Source organism: Cariama cristata, unplaced genomic scaffold (genome assembly GCF_000690535.1).
Source record: "Cariama cristata isolate BGI_N322 unplaced genomic scaffold, ASM69053v1 scaffold12833, whole genome shotgun sequence".
NCBI classification, from domain to species: domain Eukaryota; kingdom Metazoa; phylum Chordata; class Aves; order Cariamiformes; family Cariamidae; genus Cariama; species Cariama cristata.
Window position 1 is genome coordinate 653 of NW_009610231.1, and position 9,881 is coordinate 10,533.

General features: G+C 47.1%; 1 protein-coding gene across 1 annotated transcript in view; it reads right to left on the reverse strand.

Moving 5' to 3' along the window:
* Positions 1 to 1,410: 1,410 nt before the first annotated feature.
* Positions 1,411 to 9,881, reverse strand: part of LOC104159806 (microtubule-associated tumor suppressor candidate 2-like) — a gene marked incomplete at its 5' end in the record, with an annotated part of 11,524 nt that continues 3,053 nt past the window's right edge. Inside the window, 4 exons of the mRNA XM_009697810.1 lie at positions 1,411 to 1,627; positions 4,626 to 4,723; positions 7,364 to 7,483; positions 8,925 to 9,023. Coding sequence (XP_009696112.1) covers positions 1,411 to 1,627; positions 4,626 to 4,723; positions 7,364 to 7,483; positions 8,925 to 9,023 — 534 coding nt within the window. The remainder of the gene's footprint in view (positions 1,628 to 4,625; positions 4,724 to 7,363; positions 7,484 to 8,924; positions 9,024 to 9,881) is intronic.

Consider the following 9,881-nt stretch of genomic DNA (forward strand, 5'->3'; position numbering starts at 1 on the left):
GGATAGAAAAGCATCCCACAGATCTCTTTTTTTTTAAAAATTATGCTGTGGGATATTTTTTTTGCCTGCCACCTGTGCTACCCCAGCCGCTCCTTCCCACGCCTGGGTGAATTTTTTTTGCTTCTAGGTAAGGAAGTTAAAGGTAGTTTAGTTACTGTTTTCAGTGAATCTTCAAAGTGCTCTGTAACTTTGGGTAAGCTTTAGCAATGTGAAATAATACATATATGTGGAAGGAAAGAAATTCTGACCTCATTTGCGCCCATGTCGTCTGCTGTGTCCTTTTTGGTGTTTCAGATGGGAGGAGGCTAGAGCCCTAGGAGGTGACCGATATCTCAGCCGAGTACTGGAAACCTCTTGGCCAGCAAGGTCAAGGATGAACAACGTATTTTCTCCTTCTTGCTTATGGGACTTGAAATAAATCAAAATGGACAGGAACCTACAACCAGAGATTTTGATTGTGTCCAAACGAGGACAAGGTAAAACAAGACCTAACTAGGATTTAAAGACACTAAAATTGAAACACGGTAACCAGTAACCTCTATCAAATTTGCTAAAACCCTCAGGTTTCTCATCTCTAGCCTATCTCCACTTACAATATCGACGCTAAGAGTTAAAAAGCAGTGAATGGTATGCGTATCTTATCTGGCGTTCAATGCAAGGTGATGGTTTCGAAGGCAGTACTGTCTCAGAATTTCAAAGTCGCTGGTGTTCATGTTAGATAGAGTACCACTTGGTGGTCATTTGGAAGGCGCTTCTACTTCTGTGTAACTTTCTTCTAGGTTGGGTATAAATATTCCTGGGAGGCTAAACAGAAATGCATTTCGTTTAGATACAAGTCTTAGGCACGAGTTAGAAAACTGCTGACTGTAATGAAAATATATCAGCACTTAGTAGTATCCAATAATATAAAAAAAGCAATTCAGAACATCTTCAACTACGTCTATATGTGTGTGCGTCTATATATAGGTATAAAGGTACAATACATACATGTATATAAACACAGACACATATACAGAAATATTCACAACTGGAACTGTATTTGTAACTAACCTGAAATACTGCAGCAAAAGTTCATTCTGATGAACCGTTAATAATAGTATTTTCCAGCTTTTGGCTCTAACCATAGTTAAAATGTTAACACCTCAAACTAAACGTTTCGCTACCCTAACTTTCTGCTGTCCTAGCTTTTTGCTATCTTTTTTGCTACCCTAATCAACGTGTCAGAACCAAGCGCTCCTATACGGGGACGATAAGCGTACCCTGCCTAGCGTAAAGCTGTGCAGCTACCGAGCATGCTTGCAGCCACGAGCCCCGGGTGCCTGTGGATGGTTTTACTTCCTTGGATGGTAACATTTAGCGGATTGGAAATGCGTAAAAGGCAGAGGGGACCTTCGGCGCACAGGTGCCGAATCATCGCCGCAAGGTTGTGACTTTTGCTGGAGAGGAGTTCCCTGACGAGCAGCGATAAAAAGAAGTGGACGATGTGGGTGGGAGTTTCACGGGGCTCACGGCATCTCCCTCCTGCAGCTTCCAGAGGAGCTCTTCGTTAGTCCTGCTCAGCTTCTTCTTCTCCTCCACTTCTTTCTCAACGTATTCTTGAAGATTAGCGTTCTCCTCCGACAATTGCCTGGAAAGGGAATCAGGACAACATGTAAGGTCCACCAATGCCTCGGTGAACCTGCTCTCTTCTAACCAAGTGACTGGTTTTAAAAGAAACGGGGCGGTGCAGGCAGGCTGTGGGACCTGATCGAGACCTGGTTTGGGCATGTGCTGGTAACACCACCAACCAGGAGGATGTGTGCAGGAAGACCTGGCTTCTGCAGCCCCACTGCGCTTGGGCAGGAGCCAGGTCCTGATGGGAGCCGCCTGGGGCAGCTCTGGGCATGTACCTGACCTGATTTACAGGCAACTTAGGATCTTCTAGAAATAAGGGAGGAGGCACCTAACCTCCCCGTTAGGTAAAAAAAAGCTGGGTGTGGATTTTGGATGCACACACAGAATTCTGCACAACTACTTTTCTGGATGTAGCCTGAAGCCCATGGCAGATGTCACGGACTGCTTGTCCACTCTCTTTGTGTCATCAAAAGTCTCTGAGTGGGTAGGGTTGGCCCATTTTTAAAGAATTTCTGCTTTTTTAGCCTCGCTTCCTACAGAAATGGAGCTCCCACCAGACCAGGTTGCTCACAGCCCCATCCAACCTGGCCTTGAACACTCTCAGGGATGGGGCAGCCCCAGCTTCTCTGGGTAACCTGTGCTACTGCCTCATCACCCTCACTGGGAAGAATTTCTTCCTCATATCTCACCTAAATCTTCCCTCTTCCAGTTTAAAGTCATTGCCCCTTGTCCTATCAAGTGTTCTCACTAGGTAACTTTGTGTCTTGAGATCTATGTTCCAATTTTAGACCTAACCCATCTAGGGAAACCTTTCTCCCCAGCACTGCGGACTTGCTATCAGATGTGTTCCTCTGCCAGCTTCCCAGCAACTTAACCAGCTGTAACAAATCACAGCCGTAAAACCGGAGAGGTCTGCAGAGGCACACCGACATGATAGGGATGCAGGGGAAGGTGCTTGAGTCGTGCCCTCGCCTCACATTACATCATCTCCCAAAAGACCCAGAAGTCAATAGGTGCCTGGGCTGTGCCAGCAGAGACTGGACACCCTCCTGGTCATCTCATCTCTAGGTTACTGGAAATGACCGTTCCTCAAACATCCCCAGTCCAAAGGACCAAAAAAAATTCTGGTTGATTTGGAGGAAGAATCCAAGATGTTGGGAAATCCAATGATTTATTCAAGTGCTTGGGGAAGTCCCAGCAGAGGCTCTGTAGAGCTCCTGTGTCCAAAACTGGTGCATGACCTACCTGCAAGACTCTTCTCCCTTCCTTTGTACCTGCTATGATTGGAAATACCTCTGCGTGCATCCCTCAGCCCCGCGATGCCTCTGGGACCCCCCTCCTGGCCGTGCTGCAAAGGCTGGCTTTGCTCTGGCTCCCATCCCTCCTGCTCTCCTCTCACCGCTGCTGGGCTGCTACAGCCGGACGGGCACCCAGACTCACATCGGCAGAAATGGTTCTAATCCGGGCAGAAATGGCTCTAATCTGGGCAGAAATGGCTCTAATCTGGGCAGAAATGGCTCTGATCCGGGCTGTACCCCAGTAAGGGCAGCTCTCCGAGCTGGTTCATGCTGACCTTCCCAGGCAGTGCCAGTCCAACAGCAACAAGCAGTTGGGGTGCCTACTGCTGCCAGGAAAACGCATGTTTGTTTTAATAACTCCAACTTTAAAGCCCTGGCTGATGTTGTCCCTATAGCTGTCCCTATAACCATCCCCATAGCTGTCCCCATAACTGCTACTGTTGAAAATGACTGTCCTCGAAGGTGACTTTCCAGGCTGACCTCAAATTCAGAATTTCTCCCAAAAGATGTTCTTCGAAACCAGTACCTACGTGGTTACAGGTAAGAAGCAAAGCGCTGTGGCCGCCCTGGCAGGGAGCGGAGGGTGCTGCTCGCCCAGCCTGAGACAGGGAGCTGGGAGGTAGAGATGCCCAGCACCAAACCGGGCACCCTGCCTGCTGTGGAGAGAGACTGCTGCTTCCAGACCACAATTCATCCAGCCCGAAAGCAAGTATCTCAAACCAGTCCGGTGAACTGGACCTTAAAAATTTCAGTTTTTCCTCCCCAAGCACAGAAAGGCTGTAGGCACCCACCTGAGACAGTGACACGAGTGTTATCAGGATTCACAATCAGGTGAGAGGAAACATAATCCTCACCCCAATCTGAATGTTAGTACGAGCAATGCTGCTTTTAAAAAAATACCTCATGCAAGAATCATAGAATCATAGAATCATTATGGTTGGAAAAGACCTCAAAGATCATCAAGTCCAACCGTAAAGAGACACTTTCTAAAGGCTGAACTATCAATAAAGGAGACCCTAGAAAGACAAAAACTAAAATCAGAGATGAGATGCTGAAGCTTAAAAAAGTCAGCTAAAAACTAAATGCATTTTAGACCAACAGCATCATTTCTGGCAACAGCGACGGCTCGGCAGCTGGTGTGCTGGGAGAAGCTCAGCTCTAGCATCTCCCCCCGGTACCCCTTCTGCCGGGCTCCAGCTGCGCTCTCTTGCCTTACAGCAGACGACAAACTCTCTGGCACAGGGACTGGCCCACCCTTCTCTATTTCTATTCCACCCAACACAAGGAGCCTTGTCACCCTGGGGAAGTTGGGACAAGGGCGCAAACAGACGGTGCAGGTGAAAAAAACCCCACCAAAGGATAACCCCGCCTGGGTGAAAGTGGCATCATTGCAATGTCTCTCCTGAAATCGCCTCATTTCCCATCCTCGTTACCCACCGACTAACAGGTCTCAGGGCACTGACGCTGAGATCAGAAGCCGCTGGCAACTTTGATCTCAGCAGCATGGCAAAATCCTGGAAATACACAGACAGATACGTGACCTTCCTTAGGTCAAAGTAAGCAAACCCCAATATAAAAAGGATTTTTAAATAAAACAAGCAGATCAGGACACCAATACACTTTCAGGAGGAAATAAGTTTTTCCCCCTCTGACATAAATGAAGATCTGCAATCTCCCTTCAAGCTCAGCCAGATTGCAAACATCAGCACAAACCTTGTTATGACAGTGTTTTGCTCAATCCTGGCTCTGAGCTCTTCGTTCTGCTGTTGCAGCATGGTGATTCTTTCTTCCAGCTTTAAGTTTTTTTCAGCCTGCAACGAAAGGAGGTTTGTTAAGGCTGAAGCAAACCCAACACCTGATCCAAGAGAATTTGTTCTTTATTTTTATTTGTCCCTAGAGCAACTTCTAAAATGTGAGGATAAATGGAGGTGGTCGTCTTGACTCCAGCTGAGCCTTAGAGGTCTGGCTCACACCACATCATACTGGTGAAGTAAGGAGGGACAGCAGCAGAGCAGTGAGCAAGGGCAGAGCTGAACTAGCCCTTCCTTCTAACTGAGGAGGAGGAGGGTCTTAGTCTTGTCCAGTGCAAATAAAACCTCTTCCTCGGTGGTACCCCCACAACTTTCATCCCTCAAGAGCCAGCGTTACCAGGCGTTGTTCTTGGACAGGGAGCTGGTGGCACTTGGGGAGCATGGGGATGCCCAGCATGGAAAGGGCATTGTGGTGTCAGTCCAACGACGAAGGAGGAGTGCGAGGTGGTATGCTGTGCATCATCCAGCTCAACTAACCTCATCGGATGTAAATGGCACCCAAACCCTAGGATAATGATTCCTTGGCTATGGGGAGGAAAGAGTTACCCACCACGGCAGTTTACCCCCAGCAGCAGCCTTGGACTGCTTCTACATTCACATGAGGTGGGCTGCCCTTTGGAGACACTTCTCTCCACTGCTGACAGTGTCGGCTTAAATGATGGGCTTAAACTAGGCATTTAACTTTAAGCTACAATTAAGCGAAATGAATCCTATCCCAAGCGTAGGTAGCTTTTACTCAGGACAGTTCAAGGACAGAGTTTGAGGATGTCAATAGCAGTGTATTAAAATATCAGTAAGCTGTTTCTAGGCATGTACGACTGCCTCAGACAACCTGTTTTTCCCGAGTTTTGAATTTGACATACTTTATCACCTTAATTCTTGGTTTTCCAGCAGTTTGAATTTTGCTGAATTCAACACTTTTGGAAGAACAGGAAGATATCACAGGGTAACCTTATCTCTGTGTGAGCTCGGTTATTGAATTTCCCAACCTTTTATAAAGAACCTAACTATTGTGCATCGGAGTTAGCCGTAACTCACACTTTATGGTGGAGGCATCAGTTTTAGGCAGTGGTTTCCATTCTGTGCAGCTACCCGTAAAGGATACTCCGGATTCTCAGATATTCTTGCCCATCCCAGTACATTTTGTTAGAGCAGAACAGTGATTCTGGCCCTGCTTTCAAATGCTCTGAGAGAGGCATCGCCGTCACAGGCACCCTCTCTGCTTCCTTAATACTTTTAATAAGTAGTAGCTATGCCTGCGTGAAGCATAGGAGAAAAACCTGTGCATCTCCTTCCCTCTCCACCACAACCCTCACCCTGTACCGCTCCTCTCCTGCCACCCTCCTTTCCAGCCTCCCTTTCAGCAGACAAGGAGCCAAGCCTGACCCTGTATTCAAAATTCTCTCCCGCTCCCTCTCGAGGCACCCCATCTTTCAGATGGAGATGCTCTGTAGACGTTCTGGCACTTAGACAGGCAGATCTTTAAACAGAAAGCAGTTGTGCCTTTGGACCACAGTAAACCCAGTGTTTTACTGTGATGAAGGGCGGGAGCAGGACTGCGTGCTCGTATGTGGTTAATTAGCACAAGCAGCTAAATGACCGGGAACTATGTAGGCCGTTGTTTGGGATTTTTTTTCCCCCGTAACACTACATTGCATGTTTTCAGATGCTGGCTTAGCTCCAGGAGCAGCGTGTTGGAAGGAGCACAGTTAACAAACCTCAGTTGTAAAGAGGCACTTTTCTCTCCGTCCACTTACTCAAGCATCTGTTCAGCAAAATAACCATCAGGGTTCCCAAATTTCCCCGTAAATGGAAACATCTTGCTGAATGCTGTGCTGAACCAGCTGTCCCGGCTCCCCAGCCGCGGTAGTGCCTCCTCCTGACACCACGCTCTACGTTTACCATCGCTGGAGGTTGTGCCTTACCAAACCAATCCCCTTTCCAACAAAAAAATTATAATTGATGGGGAACTGGGGAGTTCTTCGTTAGGGACCTCCCCAAGCAAAGGATGAGAAAAACAGCGTAGACTGCAGAAATGCATTACTTTAGGGTTGGAGAGACCTTTCCTAGCGTGAGCCTTGCTAGGGACTGCTTGCTGAATATTGCTAATTCGTACTCGTGGCTGGGAGCTCCCTAAGGTCCTGCACGAGCAGCAGCCAGACATACATGGCTCAGTCTTCCTCCCCTTGCCCGCTCCAGCCCTAAGCGGCTACCTGACTCCTGCAGGGATGTGTGGTGCAGGCTGGTGTACAAAATGAAGCCCTGGACTACCCCAACGTTCCCCTGCCTCCATTCTTCCTACACCACTCGCCTCGCTGTCTAACGTAACAAGCTGAGCAGGTATTGCATGAAAAAGCAATACAGATCAACAGATGTGCGGGAGAAATCAAGGGTATCATGGGTGGGTGAAGGGATGGGAAAAGATCCCAATTTCTGAGTGAAAACCTGAGACACGGTATAGTAGAAGTGGCTACGTAGGTTGACAGTGGAACGACACAATATATAGCCATTTATGAACCTCTGACTGTGTCTTGCCCCAACCTCATGTGTTTTCTCACCCTTGTAAGTTCATCTGCTGTAACCAAACTTTTACTTTATTACCTCTGTGATGTCTCCTCTGGAGGAAAAATGACAACTCACCTGTTTTTCTAACTCCATAATCATCTTCTCCTGTTGGTGAATCTGATGGTTCTTCATTTCCAGAACATGTTTTAAGCTCTTCAGATCTTTTTCTAAGTGCAGATACGGAGCTCTTACAATCTAGGATTTGGATACATGCCAGTGATTTGGATATCTATCAGCCATAAATACATTTTTACCCATAAGCTACAGATTCCTCAATGCACCCAGTGGTTTAAGAGTCTCAGTGATGGAAAAATCACCTGGACCTGAGCCTCTGAAGCCCATCTGAACTCCGATGTTCTCTCCTAGACCATCCCTTTGGCTCGATAGCCAACGGTACCCTTCTTTTGACCAGCCTCACGGCTGGAAGGATGGGATGCCACGTTGTTCAGTAACCTCATTCCTACTCATAGCTTGGGAACTGGATGAAGTGTTTTATCCTTGGGCAGGGATTGTGGCTTGGGAAAAGTGCAAACATGAAACTGAGGAAACTGGACGGGAGGGTTGGAGGTGAGAACTACAGCGTTCTGCCTTGCCTGCACCACTGCATCACCATGCCTGCTAACAGGGATCAGATCTGGTGGAAACAAATTCCTTCTCTGCTCAAAAACTTCAGATGTAGGGGATCCGAGGGTTCAACTGATGGGCAAAAGATGTGCTCTGAATTATACTGATGAAATACTGTCGCTGACTTAAGCTGTTCTGGATTTGTCCCAGTGTAACTCACTCCGGTGAACTGCCTGGTGGTACTTGGCATTAACGTCACTGTGACACGGCAGAATTTGTCCTTTCATCTAAATTAAAGACTGCAACAGAGGTGGAAAGGGACTGATGCTACCTGTTTCCCATGGCCAAGCCTGTTTCAGACATTTGCGCTCCTTTCCTAATGAATTCTCTCACCTAAAAACTCACTGAGCCCCTTGCTCGCCCCTCTATTTTCATTCTGTCACCTCTGTCACGTTGATAGAGCTGCCCATGGGGTTGTGCTGTCAACATTCTGAAATGCCCCAAGTTAAAAGAAAACTCTTTCTGGAGGGTCATTTCAGGGTGATTTCATTTCAGATAAATAATTGCAGTGTGTGTTTACTTACACACAGTAAATAAACAGCGTGGGCCCCATAGAGAGCAGTTGAATAAATATTTCATATGACAGGGCTGTCCCCTGCAAGTCCAGAAAAAAATGAAGGAATACAGAGGATATCAAAGAAGTTGGATCAGAAGGTACAAAAAAAAAAAGAAACCTAAATGTGAAAAGACAAAACTTAAAGAGAAAGAGAGGAAGAAGGGAAAGAAGAATAGACAGCAGTAAGGATATACTAGATGGGGTTAATGAAACGTTTTGGAAACAGAGCTACAAATGCTGGGTGAAAGAATAAAGAAAAAGAAATAAAACCAGAAAATGATGGACCTAGGGTAAGATTTCTGAGTCCTCCTCAGAGTTCAAGACGTGGGGTCTCGGTTGGGACCTGCCCCCCAATCCCTGGGGTAAGGATCCTGTTGCTATGCACTGAATCACGGAATGTGAGTCATGCTTAGAAACACCTCTCTTAATGACTGTATAGTTATAGCTGCCCTCTACCTTCAGTTGTTCCTCGGTGGTTTTCTTCAAAGCCTCTTCAAATCGGTCTGCTTTGGCCTTAAGGGATTGGTTCTGGAAGGTGAGGGTGTCTATCTGGTCCTGGAGGGGAGAGACACCAATGAACACACCAGCTGCATTATCATAGAATCATAGAATCGTTGGGCTGGAAGGGACCTTTAGAGGTCATCTAGTCCAACCCCCCTGCGGTGAGCAGGGACATCTCCAACTGGATAAGGTTGCTCAGAGCCCCATCCAGCCTGACCTTGAATGCCTCCAGGGATGGGGCTTCCACCACCTCTCTGGGCAACCTGTTCCAGTGCTTCACCACCCTCACTGTAAAAAATTTTTTCCTTATGTCAAGTCTAAATCTACCCTTTTTTAGTTTAAAACCATTACCCCTTGTTCTGTCACAGCAGACCCTGCTAAAAAGTCCGTCCCCATCTCTCATCACCCCTCTTACGTTCGTACAAGTCAACCTGCACTCTAAAACCACCAGAGAAGTTGAGCAAGGCCTGGAAACCCCTGCAAAGGGGTGTTTTTTAACATAAGGCCACTTGAACATATAGTGGGGTTTTTGATAACCCGGTGCCTCAGGGAATCCCGAAATCCCTGCAACGCCTGCGGCTGGCTGACACTGGCTGGCACCGGTGCATGAAATGTCTTTGATGTTACATCAACCCATCACCTTGGGTTGGATGACAACGAGCATGTCCTTCCTTAAAAGAGCTGGCATTTATATCACAGGCCTGAAAGGGATCATTTGTGTGGTCCCTAGAGTCTGAATGAGGTGGTAGCGACCCCAGCCCTGCTTCCTTCACCCTTCTGGGCTTATAACGTGGTAACAAGCAATGATGAGTTACTAGTGCGGACTTTAAATGATTGTCGTTTCATCTCAGAGCTCCTGTGAAGGAGCAATATCTTATTTTAAGCAATCATATTTCTGTTACCATCAAAGGC